The 23348-nt window shown below is 43.8% G+C and overlaps 1 protein-coding gene across 2 annotated transcripts in view; it reads left to right on the top strand.

The window, feature by feature from the left end:
- The window catches only part of LOC126278011 (facilitated trehalose transporter Tret1-like), a 132376-nt gene extending 110558 nt beyond the window's left edge, over positions 1-21818 (top strand). For both annotated transcript variants that reach the window (XM_049977715.1, XM_049977714.1), the window contains one exon: positions 19764-21818. In XM_049977715.1, the coding sequence (XP_049833672.1) occupies positions 19764-20264 (501 nt within the window). In that variant the 3' untranslated portion in view covers positions 20265-21818. The remainder of the gene's footprint in view (positions 1-19763) is intronic.
- The last annotated feature ends 1530 nt before the right edge of the window (positions 21819-23348 follow it).

Raw genomic sequence — 23348 nt, 5'->3', positions numbered from 1 at the left:
GGTTCTAGGGGCGCAGTCCGGAACCGTGCGACTGCTACGGTCGCAGGTTCGAATCCTGCCTCGGGCATGGATGTGTGTGATGTCCTTAGATTAGTTAGGTTTAAGTAGTTCTAAGTTCTAGGGGACTGATGACCACAGCAGTTGAGTCCCATAATGCTCAGAGCCATTTGAACCATTTTTGATGATATGGGATGCCATTAGTTGCACGTCTCGGTCACCTCTTGTTCTCATTGACGGCACTTCGAATAGTGGACGTTACATTTCACTTGTGCTACGACCCGTGACTCTACCCTTCATTCGATTCCTGCGAAACCCTACATTTCAGCAGGATAATGCACGACCGCATGTTGAAGGTCCTGCACGGGCCTTTCTGGATACTGAAAATGTTCGACTGCTGTCCTGGCCAGGACATTCTCCATCTCACCAATTGAAAAAGTCTGGTCAATGGTGGCCGAGCAACTGGCTCGTCGCAATACGCCAACTGTGGTATCGTGTTGAAGCTGCATGAGCACCTGTACCTGTACACGCCATCCAAGCTCCGTTTGACTCAATGCCCAGGCGTATCAAGGCCGTTATTACGGCCAGCGGTGGTTCTTTTGGGTACTGATTTCTCAGGATCTATGCACCCAAACTGCGTGAAAATGTAATCACATGTCAGTTCTAGTATAATATATTTGTCCAATGAATATCTGTTTATCATCTCCATTTCTTCTTGGTATTTCAATTTTAATGGCCAGTAGTGTACTTCATAATTGACTTCTGTCTATCGTGTTGCCACATCTGTTGCTGGATACCATTCGTGTTCACAAATGCTCTTAACGTCTAACGTTGTGCACTGTTGGAAGCGGCTGCCGCGAGCTATGATGGGAGATTCTCTGTCGACAGCTGATGTTCAGTGGAGAATGATCGCACTGCGGCAGACGACCCTTCTTATAGCCTAGAATTTAAATTCGTACCCTAACCTAACCACAACTGCGTGAACCGCAGTGTATCCGCAAAAACGGCGGTCAGCAATATGCGGCAGAATTAAAATCACGATCGCTTTGTTCACGGCGTTTAACGCTAACAACCGTTTCAGAAGTAAAGGCAACCTGTAATCTCTCGCAATCACTGGTTACCTGAAGCTACCTATTCTCACACTGCTGCGTTACCAATCGATCAGCAGTTATGGTTGGCACTTTGTTAGAGATTGTAGGCGACACAAGCAGATTCCAGAAGAAGAGGAATGATAGGAAAAAGATAAGAGCAAATAAAAAGATTAATACGATGATGAAAATTTCATGGAAAAGTATTACAAATAAAAAATTACGTTTAAAATCAATTAATTAATTAATAATAGTCAAAACATTTTCATTAGATTTAGAAAAATAAAAAATTTCGATGCAAATGAAATTTAAACTTACGACCGTCTACAGATGAAGTTTGTATGCTAACCACCACACTAAGCGATTACACAGCGGAAGGCTATTGTATTTACGACTCCGGTGACCCAGTCGCGACGATGAATTGCAGCCTTCAAAAATTCGGCTTCTTGCGACGCTGTGCGAAGCTTATATAATGTAAGCGAATCTCTGCGATTACAATAAATATACCGAGTGAGGTGGCGCAGTGGCTAGCACACAGGACTCGCGTTCGGGAGGACGATGGTTCAATCCCGCGTCCGACCACCCTGATTTAGGTTTTTCGTGATTTCCCTAAATCGCTCCAGGCAAATGCCGGGATGGTTCCCTTGAAAGGGTACGGCCGACGTCCTTCCCCGTCCTTCCCTATTCCGATGACCTTGCTGTCTGGACTCCTCCCCAAAACAACCAAACCCAACCAACAACAAATATATACGTGATGATTAATTGCGTCTTCTGCCGAGGGATTCAATAGTATTTGGTTAGTGTTGTCTGTGAAACTTGTGTATTTCGTTAGCATCATTGTGTGTGTGTGTGTGTGTGTGTGTGTGTGTGTGTGTGTGTGTGTGTGTGTGTGTGTGATGAAATAAGAAATAAAAGCGGCAGACACAGGACTCGGGATTCAAAAACATCAAGGAAGAAAGCCGAACAAGAATTTGAAAGTGGACTAATTGTTATGGCAATTCGACAACGCAGAACGATTCCGGCGTGACGCTGAGCTCTCTGATTGGAGGAAACCGGGTATCAACTATCAACTAATTTTAATCAGGGAATAGTATGTAATATGTGGATTATTCACAATGATGAGCCAAAGCTCCATCAGTTTCAGTCCAGGTGAATTTGGAGGCTAAAACATTAACGTACTCTTCAGACCACTGTAGCACCTTGTAGCCTGTTGATATATACAGACACCCGACTGTAAGATGCCATCTCTAATGGAGAAGACGTCAAGCGAGATCCAGGCGGTCAGCAATAATGTTCACATGTTGTTTTTGTTGTTGTCTTCAGTCCTGAGACTGGTTTGATGCAGCTCTCCATGCTACTCTATCCTGTGCAAGCTGCTTCATCTCCCAGTACCTACTGCAACCTACATCCTTCTGAATCTGCTTACTGTACTCATCTCTCGGTCTCCCTCTACAATTTTTACCCTCCACGCTGCCCTCCAATGCTAAATTTGTGATCCCTTGATGCCTCAAAACATGTCCTACCAACCGATCCCTTCGATGTTAACAAATTTCTCTTCTTCAGAAACGCTTTCCTTGCCATTGCCAGTCTACATTTTATATCCTCTCTACTTCGACCATCATCAGTTATTTTACTTCCTAAATAGCAAAACTCCTTTACTACTTTAAGTGTCTCATTTCCTAGTCTAATTCCCTCAGCATCACCCGATTTAATTTGACTACATTCCATTATCCTCGTTTTGCTTTTGTTAATGTTCATCTTATATCCTCCTTTCAAGACACTGTCCATTCCGTTCAACTGCTCTTCCAAGTCCTTTGCCGTCTCTGACAGAATTACAATGTCATCGGCGAACCTCAAAGTTTTTACTTCGTCTCCATGAATTTTAATACCTACTCCAAATTTTTCTTTTGTTTCCTTTACTGCTTGCTCAATATACAGATTGAATAACATCGGGGAGAGGCTACAACCCTGTCTCACTCCTTTCCCAACCACTGCTTCCCTTTCATGCCCCTCGACTCTTATGACTGCCATCTGGTTTCTGTACAAATTATAAATAGCCTTTCGCTCCCTGTATTTTACCCCTGCCACCTTTAGAATTTGAAAAAGAGTATTCCAGTCAACATTGTCAAAAGCTTTCTCTAAGTCTACAAATGCTAGAAACGTAGGTTTGCCTTTTCTTAATCTTTCTTCTAAGATAAGTCGTAAGGTCAGTATTGCCTCACGTGTTCCAACATTTCGACGGAATCCAAACTGATCCTCCCCGAGGTCTGCATCTACCAGTTTTTCCATTCGTCTGTAAAGAATTCGCGTTAGTATTTTGCAGCTGTGGCTTATTAAACTGATAGTTCGGTAATTTTCACATCTGTCAGCACCTGCTTTCTTTGGGATTGGAATTATTATATTCTTCTTGAAGTCTGAGGGTATTTCGCCTGTCCCATACATCTTGCTCACCAGCTGGTAGAGTTTTGTCAGGACTGGATGTCCCAAGGCCGTCAGTAGTTCTAATGGAATGTTGTCTACTCCGGGGGCCTTGTTTCGACTCAGGTCTTTCAGTGCTCTGTCAAACTCTTCACGCAGTATCATATCTCCCATTTCGTCTTCATCTACATCCTCTTCCATTTCCATAATATTGTCCTCAAGTACATCGCCCTTGTATAAACCTTCTATATACTCCTTCCACCTTTCTGCCTTCCCTTCTTTGCTTAGAACTGGGCTGCCATCTGAGCTCTTGATATTCATACACGTGGTTCTCCTTTCTCCAAAGGTCTCTTTAATTTTCCTGTAGGCAGTATCTATCTTACCCCTAGTGGGATAAGCTTCTACATCCTTACATTTGTCCTCTAGCCATCCCTGTTTAGCCATTTTGCACTTCCTGTCGATCTCATTTTTGAGACGTTTGTATTCCTTTTTGCCTGCTTCATTTACTGCATTTTTATATTTTCTCCTTTCATCAATTAAATTCAGTATTTCTTCTGTTACCCAAGGATTTCTAGCAGCCCTCGTCTTTGTACCTACTTTATCCTCTGCTGCCTTCACTACTACATCCCTCAGAGCTACCCATTCTTCTTCTACTGTATTTCTTTCCCCTATTCCTGTCAATTGTTCCCTTATGCTTTCCCTGAAACTCTGTACAACCTCTGGTTCTTTCAGTTTATCCAGGTCCCATCTCCTTAATTTCCCACATTTTTGCAGTTTCTTCAGTTTTAATCTACAGGTCATAACCAATAGATTGTGGTCAGAGTCCACATCTGCCCCTGGAAATGTCTTACAACTTAAAACCTGATTCCTAAATCTCTGTCTTACCATTATATAATCTATCTGATACCTTTTAGTATCTCCAGGGTTCTTCCACGTATACAACCTTCTTTCATGATTCTTAAACCAAGTGTTAGCTATGATTAAGTTGTGCTCTGTGCAAAATTCTACTAGGCGGCTTCCTCTTTCATTTCTTAGCCCCAATCCATATTCACCTATTATGTTTCCTTCTCTCCCTTTTCCTACACTCGAATTCCAGTCACCCATTACTATTAAATTTTCGCCTCCCTTCACTATCTGAATAATTTCTTTTATTTCATCGTACATTTCTTCAATTTCTTCATCATCTGCAGAGCTAGTTGGCATATAAACTTGTACTACTGTAGTAGGTGTGGGCTTCGTATCTATCTTGGCCACAATAATGCGTTCACTATGCTGTTTGTAGTAGCTTACCCGCACTCCTATTTTCCTATTCATTATTAAACCTACTCCTGCGTTACCCCTATTTGATTTTGTGTTTATAACCCTGTAGTCACCTGACCAGAAGTCTTGTTCCTCCTGCCACCGAACTTCACTAATTCCCACTATATCTAACTTTAACCTATCCATTTCCCTTTTTAAATTTTCTAACCTACCTGCCCGATTAAGGGATCTGACATTCCACGCTCCGATCCGTAGAACGCCAGTTTTCTTTCTCCTGATAACGACATCCTCCTGAGTAGTCCCCGCCCGGAGATCCGAATGAGGGACTATTTTGCCTCCGGAATATTTTACCCATTTAATCATACAGTAAAGCTGCATGTCCTCGGGAAAAATTACGGCTGTAGTTTCCCCTTGCTTTCAGCCGTTCGCAGTACCAGCACAGCAAGGCCGTTTTGGTTAATGTTGCAAGGCCAGATCAGTCAATCATCCAGACTGTTGCCCCTGCAACTACTGAAAAGGCTGCTGCCCCTCTTCAGGAACCACACGTTTGTCTGGCCTCTCAACAGATACCCCTCCGTTGTGGTTGCACCTACGGTACGGCCATCTGTATCGCTGAGGCACGCAAGCCTCCCCACCAACGGCAAGGTCCATGGTTCATGGGGGGGGGGGGGGGGGGGGGGAATGTTCACATAATATGCAGATTTCATGGTGCCCGTCACCACCAGTACATGTCCCAAGGAGGCCAAGGTAAATGACACCACTCGCCTTTTTCTTTTTCTTTTCATCATTCTAGTCATCAGTCTTTGACTGGTTTGTTGCTGTCCACCACGAATTCCTCTCCTGTGTTAACCTCTTTATCTCAGCGCTCTGCTACTTTCCTCGCCGATTCTAAGGAGAATCTTCTCACTTCTTATCTTACCAGTCCATCTACTTTTCAGCATTCTACTGTAACACCACATCTCAAATACTTCGTTTCTCTTCCGTTCCGGTTTCCCCACAGCCTGTGTCTTACTATCGTACAATGCTGTGTTCCAAAACTACATTCTAAAAAATTTCTTCCTCAAATTAAGGCCTGTGTTAAACGATACTAGTAGATTTCTCTTTGACATAAATGCCCTTTTTGCCAGCTATATAATTTTTATACATTATATACAAGCTCTCAGGTTGTATGTATATTTATTTATGAACTAAAATATATATCATGTTAAAATATTGATGTAAGCATCATGTTACATATATTACAGCAGTACATAATTATAATTATATATAGAACAGCATGTTATAACTCTTGTTCATTCAGACTATATCAGAAGATTACAAAAATTAGGTTACATGAAAACCGTCCAGGTAGAATATAATGAAACCGATGACACGGTACAAACATGAAACATCACAAGATCATGACAGCGACAGCTCGTGACTTGAATATTCCATCTGGATATTAACAAAAATGATATGTATATAATTGCAGAAGGTTGCTATAGGGCTATGTATTGATGCAGCCCTCATTATTATCAAAAAACCTACAATGTAAATCAATTAACAAAACACTTTATTACTCAAACTGTAAAATTTCAGTTAATTATAAGGAATTTTCATTTTTCAAATTTTTCTGTTCTTTTCGTATGTTTTTTTGTTTCTTTATTTTATACTTTGTCGTGATGATGGTTGCTAAAACTGAAGCCGGTTGAGAATGAAGGTTTATATGTATAGAATACTTTCCTTCAAATACATGACCGCTGTAAACAGTCACCCACAAAAAAATTTTAAAAAAAGAAGGACACATCGGGAATGTGCGGACAAACAAATGACTACAACTTCAGAACAATTGGATTATTCGTTCAAGAGAAAGAGCTCTTCAAAACTGAGTAAGTCAATAACGCCTTTGTCCGCCTCTGGCCTTTATGCAAGCAGTTATTTGGCTTGGTATTGATTGGCAGAGTTGTTGGATGTCGTCCTGAGGGATAACGTGCCACATCCTACCCAACTGGCGCGTCAGTTGCCCAAAATCCCGAGATGGTTGGAGGGCCGTGCCCATATGGCTCCAAACGTTCTCAACTGGGGAGAGATCCGGCGACCATGCTGGCCGAGATAGGCTTCGGTAAGCACTAATACAAGCTGCAGAAACTCTGCTGTCTACAGGAGAGCAATATCTTGCTGAAATGTAAGTCCGGGATGATTCGCCATGAAGGGCTACAAAACGGATCGTAGAATATCGTCGACGTACAAGTGTGAGGTAAGGGTGCACCACATGACAACCAAAGGGATCCCGCTGTGAAATGGAACGGCACCACAGACCGTCGCTCCTGGACGTCGGCCCTTACGGTGGGTGACAGTCAGGCTGGTATTCCATCACTTTGCGAATCTTCTCCAAACACGTCTTCACTGGATATTGGCGCTCACGTCGAAGCGGGACTCATCACTGATTATAATTCTACTGCAGTCAGATTCCAGGGCGAAAACATGTATGGAGACACCCTACCCAACGGTGGTACAGCAACCCTGACTGTCGCCCATCATACAGGCCGACAATCGGCAGTGATGATCCAGGGTGTCGTTTATTTTCATGGCAGGATAAGCATTAGCTTGCATTTATCGTGAATCTCTTGCGCAACGTAAAGCCCCGAGCGACTGGAAAAAAGCGCAGGTGACACCTGTATATAAGAAAGGTAGAAGGACGGATCCTCAAAATTACCGACCAATATCCTTAACATCGGTTTGTTGCAGGGTTCTCGAACATATTCTCATTTCGAATATAACGAATTTCCTTGAGACAGATAAATTGCTGTCCATGCATCAGCACGGCTTTAGAAAGCATACCTGCGAAATGAACTCGCCCTTTTATCACATGATATCTTGCGAACCATGGATGAAGGGTATCAGACGGATGCCATATTCCTTGACTTCCGGATAGCGTTTGACTCGGTGCCCCACTTCAGACTCCTAAGGTACGAGCATATGGGATTGGACCCCAAATATGTGACTGGCTCGAAGACTTCTCAAGTAGTAGAAACCAGTACGTTGTCCTCGATGGTGACTGTTCATCGGAGGTGAGGGTATCATCTGGAGTGCCACAGGGAAGTGTGGTAGGTCCGCTGGTGTTTTCTATCTGCATAAATGATCTTTTGGATAGGGTGGATAGCAATGTGCGGCTGTTTGTTGATGATGCCGTGGTGTACGGGATGGTGTCGTCGTTGAGTGACTGTAGGAGGATACAAGACATGGGGAGGGTTTGCGATTGGTGTAAATAATGCCAGCTAACTCTAAATATAGATAATAGATAAATATAAATTAATGCAGATGAATAGGAAAAAGAATCTCGTAATGTTTGAATACTCCATTAGTAGTGTAGCGCTTGACACAGTCACGTCGATTAAATACTTGGGTTTAAAATTGCAGAGCGATATGAAGTGGGACAAGCATGTAATGGCAGTTGTGGGGAAGGCGGATAGTCGTCTTCGGTTCATTGGCAGAATTCTGGACAGATGTGGTTCATCAGTAAAGGAGACCGCTTATAAAACACTAATACGACCTATTCTTGAGTACTGCTCGACCGTTTGGGATCCCTATCAGGTCGGAGTGAGGGAGGACATAGAAGCAATTCAGAGGCGGGCTGCTAGATTTGTTACTCGTAGGTTTGATCATCACGCGAGTGTTACGGAAATGCTTCAGGAACTCGGGTGGGAGTCTCTGGAGGAAAAGAGGCGTTCTTTTCGTGAATCGCTACTGAGGAAATTTAGAGAACCAGCATTTGAGGCTGACTGCAGTACAATTTTACTGCTGCCAACTTACATTTCGCTGAAAGACCACAAAGATAAGATAAGAGAGATTAGGGGTCGTACAGAGGCATATAGGCAGTCATTTTTCCCTCGTTCTGTTTGGGAGTATAACAGGGAGAGAAGATGCTAGTTGTGGTACGAGGTACCCTCCGCCACGCACCGTATGGTGGATTGCGCAGTATGTACGTAGATGTAGATGTAGATGTAGATGTAGATGTATATGTAGGATAACGCACTGATTTTACAGAATCTGGCACAATATCTTTCAGGAGAACATCCAATAATTCCATGAATCAGTGCCAAGGTGAAGAACTGCTCGGATAAGAACCAGAGTTTGAACAACACTCTACTGACAAGCTCAGTGCCTGAAGCTCTTTCTCTTGAATGAATCACCCATTTTTTGTTGAATTATAACCGTTTGTTTGTCTCTACATGTACATCACACATATGCATTTCCAGGCATTTGGCTAATTCCTTCGTGGTGCATTGATTTTATTATTATTAATAATATTATTTTTCTTGGATTGTCTTTTACATCGCACATAAACAATAAGCACGTTACAAGTTACATCTACTTTGGGGCTGAGGTTTAGAAACTGCTGTAGTGCAAAAACCAGACGCTAGACATTCGTTCACGAGAAGTGCAATGATAAATACAAATTATAGGAATGTGGCTCCAGAAGGAATGGATATGAGATAAAGGGTGGACGAGGCTTAGAAAGAGGAATGTGATAAACTGTAATTAAAGAAAGGCAGGGGAAAAGAAAGCGACGTAACTGAGTGAGAAGCGAAAGTATAAAGAGCGCAAAAATGGTTCAAATGGCTCTGAGCACTCTGGAACTTAACAACTGATGTCATCACTCCCCTAAACTTAGAACTACTTAAACCTAACTAACCTAAAGACATCTCACACATCCAACCCCGAGGCAGGATTCGAACTTGTGTCCGTAGCAGCCGCGTGGTTTCGGACAAGTGCCTAGAACTGCTCGGCCACCGTGGCCGGCTAAAGAACGCAAATTGAGAAGACGGGAAGGCTTCCTTTACTGTTTTAACGCAGTTAAAATTGGTCATATACGTTAATTATTTGGGACAATGCTGTGAGGATGACAAAAAAATTGTTTCAGCCTCTTCTTTAAAGCAACAAGACGTAAAATCCTGCGTAGCTTGTTCCAGAGGCGGCAACCAGCGACAGAGGTGGAATTTGGGGATGTTTTTGCAGGATATTATATCAGTGAGGTCGTGTTCTTCGACTACGATGAGACGACAAGTAACCTCTGATGCGTGGTACTAGCACACATGCGCACTGAGGAATCGGTGAGGCAGACGCAGCGTGTGACACGTAGCTTGACTGATGGCAAACCAAACTAATTGGGAGCGTAAAGCACTGTCACAGCCATACAGACGTTACAGACGAAGAGCACACGAGAAATCGTGGTCAGTACCAACCACTTAGTGCTCTCGCTACACGTCCGTGTTGGATTACGTCGCCGTGGTGTAGGTTCGGTATAACGAATGATTGCACACGTTTACGCTTCACATCTCGTGGAAATATGTTCAGAAGCGTTTTGACGGCACAGAAGCTAGGAGAACTGTTCCGTCGTGTGGCGACAGTATTTTCTTCCCAGTTGAGATTGTCCTTCAGTTCATACCCAGATTGTTACTATCTTCTGATACGGTACTGGAATACCGTCAGGGAGAATAGAAGTCAAGTGCTCACACAGTTCTAAAATTTGTCAGTTTCTGATGGGATATTAAGATTACTTGGAATATATTCGCATGTGGTTTGCCCGCTTCTTACCAAGAGACTGTCATTCATCGGGACGATTACTGTATTGATATCTTCAGCTCTGGCACTCAGGCATAGCTAGAGGCCGTTGATACATAAAATATTTACATGAGGACAGAACCGACGAGATGCCTTTGACATACAAGGAAAACAATATTAGTCCTAGCACTCACCGCTGGGAGATTCCAGAGAGTTCGTGCTTTTAAATGACATTTCATTCCTATAGGCAACACGTTGTTGTATGTTTTTCAAGCCGTTTTCAAACCACTCCAGCGTACTCTCTCAAAATTTTAGCTATTGTATTTTACTGAGCAGTACCGCTTGTGAATGATCGGTTGAAATTTCGTACTGCCAAAATTATGGCCTCACGGTTGCCCGCGGCGTATTTCAGTTCATCAGTTACCTTAATTAACACAGTGTTTGTGCTGTGCTGTTTACGAAAGCAAGACATTTTTATCATACTAGCTGAATGTAGCGGTTGTATCATAATTAACAGCGAAAGTGACGAGGATGAAAGTATCCACAAAGATTCGTTTTCAAGAAAATTGAGACAGTGTGGTTACGAGACTACAGTATGAAATGTTGCACTAATTAGTACAAAACATTTACATCTACGTGATTACTCTGGTATTCACAATAAATTGCCTGGCAGAGGGTTCAATGAGCCACATTCATGCTGTCTCTCTACCGTTCCACTCTCGAACGGCACGCGGGGAAAACGAGCACTTAAATTTTTCCGTGCGATCCCTCATTTCTCTTATTTTATCGTGATAATCATTTCGCCCTATGTAGGTGGTTGCCAACAGATTGTTTTCGCAATCGGAGGAGAAAACTGGTGATTGAAATTTCATGAGACGATCCCCTCGCAACGAAAAACGCCTTTTGTTGGGGAATGCGGTACATGCATGACGGGGTACCAGGACATTTTGCTGCTCACTTGACAATTGCAAGAAAGGACTCACTTACTGAACCGAACATAAACCGAAAATATAAACACGAGTTCAGTGAAGTTATTTTGTCTACTCAGTTTGAGAACTGGACGGGAAATGCTGGGAAGGTACAGTCTGTATGCAAACTGAAAAGCGAACAGCGTTCATGGTGCAGGAAGTCGCCTTTCTCGAAAGAACACTAAAACTGTCTACACGATAACTAAGAATCAATTGCTCTCCAGCAGCGTAGAACAGTCTGCAAATATTATGTAGATTCTGTCCATATGTGCATCTTGCGTTGTTATTATTAGTATCTCATATCTGTTTTATGTATTGTTAACTTACTTTGCTGAAAACAAACACCCCTAGGCTTGTCTGCACACTGCACCATCAGTGATTCAATAGGTGAGCAGCAGAAGGGTTGGTACATCTTCGTGGAACGCCCTATAGTGACACAGTGCGGTACAAGGCGTGGGGAATCGTCCGCTCAGTCTTCATTTTGCAGACCTACGGAGGGGTAAGTGGATGACCGCAGTCTGGCAACCTATCTTCCGTGACACTTCTAACCTCCTCTCCCCTCTTCCACCCTGTCACAACCCCAGAGCGCCATTTATCTCTGAACACGATTCGCTTCTACTTTTAAGATAACGGGTTATGTTAACACATAATAACACAGGTTCACACCTGTAGCACTGTCCGCTTAACATGTGTACTGTGAGGAATTTTACCGAGAATTTTCAGACAAGAGGAGAGGAAAGTGATTTGGAAACATAAGTGCCAAGGCAAGCTATTCACCAAGCAACCGTTCAAGTTCTACATTAATCCTAGTAAAATCTCACCATACACTGATGAGCCGAAATTTTATGACCCCCTGTTTAACAGCTTGTTTGTCCGCCTTTGGAACCAAATACATCACTGGTTCTGAGAATCAGGAATCCGACAGATTGTTGGTAGGTTTTTAGCAGTATGTGGCTTTAGATGTCTACACACTGGTCATGTATTTTGAGCAAATAACGATCCGCTGATTAAGGTGTGTGGTGATGGTGCGACGCAGATGGATTCCACAGGGTTTACATCAGGCGAATTTTGGTCGCCGACACATCAACGTCAGTTCACTATAATGCTCCTCAAACCACTGTAGCACGATTATGGCTCTTACTACCACAGAACCCACGCAAGCGCAGGGGAATGTCTCTCATAACAGAATACTTCTCCCACCATTCGGCGTCCGTGGTGCGCTGCAGGTTTCGAGCCGCGGTTCACCTCTGTGGCGGCGTTATGAAGACTACCATCGATCTAGCAAAAATGTGATTCAGCCGACGAGTCGTCACGTTTCCATTGATCGACTGTCGATTCCCCGTGGTCTCTTACCCACTGCAGTCGTAACTGACGATGTCGTAGCTTCTACTTGTTGGGGTTGCGGGCCTTCAGATAACTGCGCACCCTCCGACTCAGAGTTTCAATATTAAAAGTTTTGGCTGGTTTGTTGTGTGGGATACGTAGTTGCCGCATTACAGGCCAAATATTGCTGAGTCTACAGTATACGAGAAGACTACACACATTAACCGATTGGTCGAAGCTCCTATCACTCGGCAGTTGCGAATTTTGAACGTAACATATACATTTATAAATGAAAAATTGCAATTAAATAAAGTCTGCAGGTACTATCTTAACGACTTTAAATGATGAGCATGATAGCAGAAGTACTTTTGAGAATGCGGTAAATTTCTGCAAAACACTTATTGGTGTCGATGATCCAGCAATTAAATAAAATATAAGTTGAATAACAGGGAAACAATAGATTCCTACAGCACGTAATTAGTTTTGAACAAGCCGACCGGTGTGGCCGCGCGGTTCTAGGAGCTACATTCTGGAACCGCGTGACCACTACGGTCGCAGGTCCGAATCCTGCCTCGGGCATGGATGTGTGTGATGTCCTTAGGTTGGTTAGGTTTAAGTAGTTCTAAGTTCTAGGGGATTGACGACCACAGATGTTAAGTCCCATAATGCTAGGAGCCATTTGAACCAAGTTATGAACAACAACACAGCTTGCGCGATATTCACTTCTAAACGCACACTACGTCTTCACTGTAGAAGCCACGGAAATCTCACAAGTGCACAAGTCGGCACTTCAAAGAATTTCTATCTGCCGCTACCAGGCGCAAACCGCTCCACCCCCTCCAAGTCTATATCGCGCCGCACGTTCGCCGCGCCGTCGCATCCAGTACCTCCTCGTATCCCGTGCGACTCCCAGACTCCCTTCTATTCACTTCGGTAGTCGCCTACCTTAATAACGAGCGCTGTGATTGGCTAGAGCGCTCTATCCACGTCTCCAACCTAACGTATACTCACAAACGTAAAACACTTTCGAAATACTGGATTTACATTTAAATAATTTGAAATTAAATAAATATTCCTACTACTGCACCATAAACACGCTCTAACACGCATAATTAGATACTTAAACAAATTAAACAAACATATATCAAAGCAATAGAACAAAAGGTAGGCCAGTAGCCTAATCTCTCTGTGCTTCCTATAACACAGTAAATATTTAACTAATTTCTTCATGAATAGTGTATATCGGATATAAACAAAGACATAGATGAATAAATGAATTTATAAGGATGCTGCTACCGTTTTTTCGTGTAACTGTGGAGTACTTATGGCCTGAAGCGATCGATAGTAATCGGCCACTTTGACCTCCAATAACTCATGTATTATTCAAGTTACATGCCTGTAATTCATACCAATTAGAGGTTTACACTAATAGCTTTCTAAAGACACGGCGATCGAGAAAATCGGATGAAGCGTTTATACACTACTGGCCACTAAAATTGCTACACCGAGAAGAAATGCAGATGATTAACTGGTATTCATTGGACTAATGTATTATACTAGAATTGACATGTGACTACATTATCACGCAATTTGGGTGCATAGATCCTGAGAAATCAGTACCCAGACCAACCACCTCTGGCCGTAATAACGGCCTTGATACGCCTGTGCATTGAGTGAAACGGAGCTTGGATGACGTGTAGAGGTACAGCTGTACATGCAGCTTAAACACGATATCACTGCTCATCAAGGGTAGCGACTGGCGTCACAAGCCCGTTGCTCGGCCACCATTGACCAGACGTTTTCAGTTGGTGAGAGATCTGGAGAATGGGCTGGCTAGGGCAGCAGTCGAATATTTTCTCTATCCAGAATGGACCGTACAGGACCTGCAACATGCGGTCGTGAATTGTCCTGTTGAAATGTAGGGTTTCGCAGGGATCGAATGAAGGGTACAGCCAAGGTTCGTAACACATCTGAAATGCAAAGTCCACTGTTCAAAGTGCCGTCAATGCGAACAAGAGGTGGCCGAGACGTGTAACTAATGGCACCCCATAGCTTCACGCCGGGAGATACGCCAGTATGGCACGTTTCCAATGTGCGCTCACTGCGATGTCGCCAAACACGGATGCGACCATAATTATGCTGTAAACAGAACCTGGATTCATCCGAAAAAATGACGTTTTGCCTTTCGTGCACCAAGGTTCGTCGTTGAATACACCATCGCTGGCGCTCCTGTCTGCGATGCAGCGTCAAGGGTAACCGCAGCCATGGTCCTCCGAGCTGATAGTCCATGCTGCTGCAACCTTCGTCGAACTGTTCGTGCAGATGGTTGTTGTCTTGGAAAAGTCCCCATCTGTTGACTCAGGGATCGAGACGTGGCTGCACGTTCCGTTACAACCATGCGGATAAGATGCCTGTCATCTCGACTGCAAGTGATATGAGGCCGTTAGGATCCAGCACGGCGTTCCGTATTACCCTCCTGAACCCACCGATTCCATATTCTGCTAACAGTCATTGGATCTCGACCAACGCGAACAGCAATGTCGCGATAGGATAAACCGCAATGGCGATAGATTACAATCCGACCTTTATCAAAGTCGGAAACCCGATGATACGCATTTCTTCTCCTTACACGAGACATCACAACAACGTTTCACCAGGAAACGCCGGTCAACTACTATTTCTGTATAAGAAATGGGTTGGAAACTTTCCTCACGTCAGCACGTTGTAGGTGTCGCCACCGGCGCCAGCCTTGTTTGAATGCTGTGAAAAGCTAATCATTTTAGTATCATAGTATCTTCTTCCTGTCGGTTAAATTTCGTGTCTGTAGCACGTCATCTTCGTGGTGTAGCAATTTTAATGGCCAGTAGTATATTTTGGAAATTCATTGCTGGGTGTTACTCGTATAATTTACCGTCAGATACTAAACTTTAAACTAATGAAGATATTGAAAATCTGATTACATTATCAGAATCGTCGTGCAAATAATGGTAATGTACATGTTTCATTTGAGGTATCATGATTCATCTGGCTACCATTACTTTCTATATGAACTGTGAAATGTCTGCCATGATGGTTTCACAAAGACCGCCAACTTTGGCACTCTCGGCATACAAGTCTCTTTCATTGGCTCAGCGTCACCAATGAATTCCCAACCACGCGGCTGGACCGCCCGTTGTGCGGCATCACGCGATTGGTAAGCTAACGTCCGGGACCACGTGGTCGCTGCCGGGCCGCGGCTTTGACTAGTGTCCTGTGTGGCCGCCCCAACTCCGAAAATACAATATTTCCAGGGCGCCACAACACGCCCGTTACTGGGTGGTCTACTGCGAAACTCTATTTCAACAATCTACAATGAACGGTATGCTCAGAAACACTTTTGCAAGCACCAGTATTGTGCTATTTCGGCAGAAATGCCACGGATCACTGCCTATCCTACTTTACAGAGCAAACAAGCTTCCGATTCCCACGTTCTGAGAAGTGTCGTGAACGTCCAACCATATAGCTGCTAGTGGTAATTTCACTGCCCTTCTACCTCTTTGCCTAGATGCTCACAATAGTAGCACGTGAACATTCAACCAGCTTCGCTGTTTTCGAGATACTCGTTCACAGGCCCTGCCTAATAATAATTGGCGCTTTGTCAAAGTCGCTTATCTCAATGGATTTTCTTATTTGCAGGCAGGCCTTATCTTCGCCAGAGTGATCCCCCCGCCCTTGTCTGCTCCGCTTACAAACTGTTAATGTTTTTTTCCTGTTTGCTCCTTTTATATTTCTGTATTGTTCAGCGTTTTACCTTTTAAAATTCCGTACCAACACACTCTCAAAGATTGTATTTACTATATGTTCCCTCACACTCCTCCATTTTCCTGCATTTATCCATTTCTTTTAATCTTATTGATATTGCTTACGTTCCTTATATATATTCTGTATTTATATTGATAATTCTTTCTTCTTTAAATTGGTTTGTGTATCACTCTCCATGTTTTATACCTCCTGAAATAGCCTTGTCAAGTACTAATTTTATTTTATTTTATTAGTTTTGTTTATTAATATAATCTGTTAAGTAGGCATGCTGTTCCTATTTTGTGTTAAAATTTCTTTCTGTTTACTCCGTTTTTATTTATTTACTGTTCAATTTGTACTTTTTATGTTGCACTGCCACCATACTGTCAAAGACGTTACTTACCGTATGTTTCTGCTTCAATCTAGAAATATAACTTCTCCTCCAATGTTATTTATAAATATTGCAATTTCTTTGGTGACAATACTTAGTAATGTCTGAAGATGGCTTGTAAGCCGAGAAACGGAAGTAATACTGTAGAACAAAAGTAAACTAGTGCTTTCCATTTTCTACTGAACATTTTCGTTCTATATAGTTATTTTCCTGTCTGTTACATCAAAATAATCAGTATTTATAGCAAAACTGAAATTTTCAATGTTTAATTCAGCTTTTATTCGAAAACTGTTGATTTGCAACATGAAACAGAGGGATGTAGTGGTAAAAGTAAAGAAAACAACCAAGATTCATCATATAGTGCTAGAAAACGCAATTTGCTCAACAGAAAGTTAATATAAAAAAACGCAAAACTTCTATGAAATTATGTAAAACATATTTCCGTTATTCATAAACTACTTCCGCGTTTACCAGAATCAACAGGAAACTCTTGCCTTTGATTATGATGAATGTTCCATTGAGTACAAAATAACAACGTTAATTATATACTTTTATGTTTGTGCATTAAACTGAACTTGCAGCAATAGTAATTACTATGGTTACGTAAAAGAGTGCACTATCAACTAAATTTTATTACTTATAAAATAAAATTCATATTGGATAAGGATATACACTACTGGCCATTAAAATTGCTACACCACGAAGATGACGTGCTACAGACCTGAAATTTAACCGACAGGAAGAAGATGCTGTGATATGCAAATGATTAGTTTTTCAGAGCATTCACATAAGGTTGCCGCCGGTGGCGACACCTACAACGTGCTGACATGAGGAAAGCTTCCAACCGATTTCTCATACACAACCAGCAGTTGACCGGCATTGCCTGCGAAAACGTTGTTGTGATGCCTCGTGTAAGAAGGAGAAACGCGTACGATCACGTTTCCGACTTTGATAAAGGTCGGGTTGGAGCCTATCGCGAGTGCGGTTTGTCGTATCGAGTCATTGCTGCTCGCGTTGGTCGAGATTCAATGACTGTTAGCAGAATATGGAATCGGTGGGTTCAGGAGGGTAATATGGAACGCCGTGCTGGATCCCAACGGCCTCGTATCACTAGCAGTCGAGGTGACAGGAATCTTATCCGCATGGCTGTAACGGATCGTGGAGCCACGTCTCGCTTCCTGAGTCAACACGTATGTACCCAGAATGAGATTTTCACTCTGCATCGGAGTGTGCGCTGATATGAAACTTCCTGGTAGATTAGAACTGTGTGCCCGACCGAGAATCGAACTAGGGACCTTTGCCTTTCGCGGGCAAGCGCGCTACCATCTGAGCTACCGAAGCACGACTCACGCTCCGTCCTCACAGCTTTACTTCTGCAAGTATCTCGTCTCCTACCTTCCAAACTTTACAGAAGCTCTCCTGCGACACTTGCAGAACTAGCACTCCTGAAAGAAAGGATATTGCGGAGACACTTGCCCGCGAAAGGCAAAGGTCCCGAGTTCGAGTCTCGGTCAGGCACACAGTTTTAATCTGCCAGGAAGTTTCATATCAGCGCACACTCCGCTGCAGAGTGATAATCTCATTCTGGAAACACCCCCCAGGCTGTGGCTAAGCCATGTCTCCGCAATATCCTTTCTTTCAGGAGTGCTAGTTCTGCAAGTTTCGCAGAAGAGCTTCTGTAAAGTTTGAAAGGTAGGAGACGAGATACTGGCAGAAGTAAAGCTGTGAATACCGGCCGTGAGTCGTGTTTCGGTAGCTCAGATGGTAGAGCACTTGCCCGCGAAAGGCAAAGGTCCCGAGTTCGAGTCTCGGTCGGGCACACAGTTTTAATCTTCCAGGAAGTTTCAACAGATATGCACGTTTGCAGGCAAACAACCATCTGCACGAACAGTTCGACGACGTTTGCAGCAGCGTGAACTGTCAGCTCCGAGACCACGGCTGCGGTTACCCTTGACGCAGCATCACAGACAGGAGCGCCTTGTGGTGTACTAAACGACGAACGTGGGTGCACGGTTGGCAAAACGCCATTTTTTCGGATGAATTCAGGCTCTGTTTATAGCATCATGATGGTCGCATCCGTGTCTGGCGACATCGCGGTGAACGCACATTGTAAAGGTGTATTCGTCATCGCCATACTGGTGTATCACCCGGCGTGATGGTATGGAGTGCCATTGGTTACTCGTCTCGGTCACCTCTTGTTCGCATTGACGGCACTTTGAACAGTGGACCTTACATTTCTCATGCGTTACTACCCGTGGCTCTACCCTTCATTCGATCCCTGCGAAACTCTACATTTCAGCATGATAATGGACTACCGCGTGTTGCAGGTCCTGTACGGGCCTTTCTGGATACAGAAAATGCTCGACTGCTTCCCTGGCCAGCACTGGTCAATGGTGGCCGAGCAACTGGCCCGTGACAATACGCCAGTCACTACTCTTGATGAACTGTGGTATCGTGTTCAAGCTGCATGGGCAGTTGTACCTGTACACGCCATCCAAGCTTTGTTTGACTCAACGCCCAGGCGTGTCAAGGCCGTTATTACGGCCAGAGGTGGTTGTTCTGGGTACTGATTTCTCAGGATATATGCATCCAAATTGCGTGAAAATGTAATCACACGTCAGTTCTAGTATAATGTATTTGTCCAATGAATACCCGTTTATCACCTACATTTCTTCTCAGTGTAACAATTTTAAGGGCCAGTAGCGTAAATTACTCAATGGATTAACATTGAAAGATGTGCGGTTCTAATTATGTGCAAAACAGACAACCAAACGAAAAAAAAGAAACGTAGAGATGTTGTTGGCTCCCAGTTTCTCTCTCACACACGATTTATGTTTCTTTCTTTACCAATTTTAGCAATACTACCGATAACCATACCAGTTACTACTCCATTTGTGTAGCGTAGCAAAGCCGTAGTTTTGTTAGAGGACAACTCTAGCCCTGGTACATTCCTCGTACGACTACCAGCGTCTCTGCCGCCTGTCGTTTGTGCAGGTGGTTGGCGGCTTGCTGTCGGCGCCGCTGGTGGACCGCATGGGTCGTCGCCCGACGCTGTTCCTCTCCAACGGGGCCGTCGGCTCGTCAGTGGCGGTCATGGGCGTGTACCTGTACCTCAAGGCGGAGACCCAGGCGGACCTGTCGAGTGTCGGCTGGCTGCCCGTCTCGTGCCTCTCCGTCTACGTGGTGATGGTGGCCTTTGGACTGGCCGCTCTGCCGTACGTCGTGATTGCCGAGATCGTGCCTCCGAGAATTAGAGGCTTAATTGGTACCTGCGGCTACTTCATCATCTCCGTCGCAGGCGGCACCATGTCCAAGCTGTACCCGCTCATGTCGGAAAGCATGGGGACCTACGGTACCTTCTGGTTCTTCGCTGCCGTGTGCGCCCTCTCCACCCTTATTGCGTGGTTCGTACTGCCGGAAACAAAGGGTCGTCCCATCGAGGATATCCTCAGGGAGCTCAACGGTGGCAAGGATGTCTATGTCAGCAGTACTTAGTGATCTACCGACCTCGCAAATTGCTCTTTTTGCCCATTACACTGTGTAACATCATAGATCAGGTTCGTCCAAAATGTGCCCCTGGGGCGCTAACGCGCGGCCAGCGCCCCGGGCGAATTCGTATGTTGCCGCAGTGGCCGAGCAGTGCCGCTTAGCTCGCCGTGCGGACCGCCTGAAAGCCAGCCGATACATATATTTGTTCGCCCGTTTTCCCTTCGGGCAGAGGACGTCTCACAAGTGCTTCAACTAGAGCTGATTGTCCTACAGTGCCATATCCGCCTGAAGGACCGCTTTCTTGTGTGTAAAACTTTGCATGACTTTTACAGCTGTCTTCCACGAGAGAAATATCCTCTTTTGCACAAGCACGTAGCCAAAGTTCTCAGTGTTTCGTTCCACGTATATTTGTGGGCGCTTTTTCGCTCTTTTAAAGCTTTCCTTGGCGATAAAAACTTGACCAACTCTTTGAGGTTAGCAGTCTCACGGAATATTGTACCAAGCCTAGACAAAATCGTTTCCTCGAAGAAGAAAGACGTATAAAATGTTAATTGTCTTCTTTAACAGTGTCGACTGTAAGAATTAAAGAGCTTCGTAACCTTAATTCTATTTTAATAAGTTATCAAATATGGTCAGTTAAAATTTTTACGTACAAAACAGCAAACTATGGATCCTATTTCTAAACTCTGAAAAGGGATACAAAAAATTTTAACAAGAAGTAAAACAAAAAATACTTACATGTAACTACTAAAAGTAAGAGTGAGACTCTATATCCCTTACATAAAATTGTTCCTAAAATACAATATTTTGTTACGTTTGATCTGACCGCGGGACAGTCCAGCGCAGAGCAGTGCTGTCCGGTCTCACTCACTCTCTCTCTCTCTCTCTCTCTCTCTCTCTCGCTCCTATGGTGACACTAGCGACACACGGTCGCGGACGGAGCGCTGAACTACACTGACTTGCGGCCGCCGGGCGCAATTCTTGGATGAGCCTGTCATGGATTAAGGGTCGACCTGCGACAGCAATCGCACAACTTGCCGACGGGCCGCTAGACGCCGCCGTGAGAGCTAAGAATGCATTGCAATCGCAGGCGCGCGTTTTGCGTACGGGCCGAGAGGTGCCGCCACGAGCGCAACCGTATATAAGTACCGACGGAGTTCGGCCAGGTCTCATTTTGTTGGCATCTCATTTTTGCCTATTGTCTTGTTAGCTTAGTTGCTTAGCTCTCATTCGTTTATGGCTCTATTGTGATCTCTTTCAGCCATTCTGATTGTTTTGATTAACTCCCAATTGAGAAGTCCTCGTTTTGGCATTTCACTTTTGCATATTTCTTATTTTGCTAATAATATCCTCCTTAGCTTTTTGCGATTGAATTGATTAACATAGTCTCATCTGCTGTTTGTTCATTTCAGTCTGTTCATATTTTGATGTTCTTTAAATACTGTAACAATTATCGGAAGCATTTTTTCCCTTAAACTTGTGTATAGTATCCTCGATGTAGGATTTGTTCTGTGACACAGGTGTATGGTTTTGAATATAAATTATATACGAAACTGTGCTTTAAAAGGAATTTATTTTTCCGTTTGTACTACATCAGACGACAATTTTGTGATATGAGGGAGAAATTTGAGGGGTGCACCCATGAAAATAGTCTTAAGTGATCCACTTTAAAAATAAAAATTTGCGTGACACTGAAAGACTTGACACTGTAGGAACTGAAATTATATATATATATATATATATATATATATATATATATATATATATATATATATATATATAGGGTGAGTCACCTAACATTACCGCTCCATATATTTCGTAAACCACATCAAATACTGACGAATCGATTCCACAGACAGAACGTGGGGAGAGGGGCTAGTGTAATTGGTTAATACAAACCATACAAAAATGCACGGAAGTATGTTTTTTAACACAAACCTACGTTTTTCTATATGGAACCCCGTTAGTTTTGTTAGAACATCTGAACATATAAACAAATACGTAATCAGTGCCGTTTGTTGCATTGTAAAATGTTAATTGCATCCGGAGATATTGTAACCTAAAGTTGACGCTTGAGTACCACTCCTCCGCTGTTCGATCGTGTGTATCGGAGGCCACCGAATTACGTAAGGATCCAAAGGGAACGGTGATGGACCTTAGGTACAGAAGAGACTGGAATAGCACATTACATCCACATGCTAACACCTTTTTATTGGTCTTTTTCACTGACGCACATGTACATTACCATGAGGGGTGAGGTACACGTACACACGTGTTTTCCGTTTTCAATTACGGAGTGGAATAGTGTGTGTGTCCCGACATGTCAGGCCAATAGATGTTCAATGTGGTGGCCATCATTTGCTGCACACAATTGTAATCTCTGGCGTAATGAATGTTGTACACGCCGCAGTACATCTGGTGTAATGTCGCCGCAGGCTGCCACAATACGTTGTTTCATATCCTCTGGGGTTGTAGGCACATCACGGTACACATTCTCCTTTAACGTACCCCACAGAAAGAAGTCCAGAGGTGTAAGATCAGGAGAACGGGCTGCCCAATTTATGGGTCCTCCACGTCCTATAAAACGCCCGTCGAACATCCTGTCAAGGGTCAGCCTAGTGTTAATTGCGGAATGTGCAGGTGCACCATCATGCTGATACCACATACGTCGACGCGTTTCCAGTGGGACATTTTCGAGCAACGTTCGCAGATCATTCTGTAGAAACGCGATGTATGTTGCAGCTGTTTGGGCACCTGGAATGAAGTGAGGACCAATGAGGTGGTCGCCAATGATTCCGCACTATACATTTACATGTCACGGTCGCTGTCGCTCTACCTATCTGAACCAGCGAGGATTGTCCACGGAACAGTAATGCATGTTCCGTAGATTCACTGCCCCGTGGTTTGTGAAACCCGCTTTATCCGTAAACAGGTAGAACTGCAACGCATTCTCTGTTAATGGCCACTGACAGAATTGCACTCGATGATTAAAGTCATCACCATGTGATTGCTAATGTAGCGACACATGAAAAGGGTGAAAGCGGTGACGATGCAGTATGCGCATGACACTACTTTGACTCAGTCCACCAG

The sequence above is a fragment of the Schistocerca gregaria genome, chromosome 6 (genome assembly GCF_023897955.1).
Source record: "Schistocerca gregaria isolate iqSchGreg1 chromosome 6, iqSchGreg1.2, whole genome shotgun sequence".
In the NCBI taxonomy this organism is placed as follows: domain Eukaryota; kingdom Metazoa; phylum Arthropoda; class Insecta; order Orthoptera; family Acrididae; genus Schistocerca; species Schistocerca gregaria.
The sequence above is the reverse complement of the archived record's forward strand: the minus strand, read 5'-3'. Positions and strand labels throughout refer to the sequence as shown.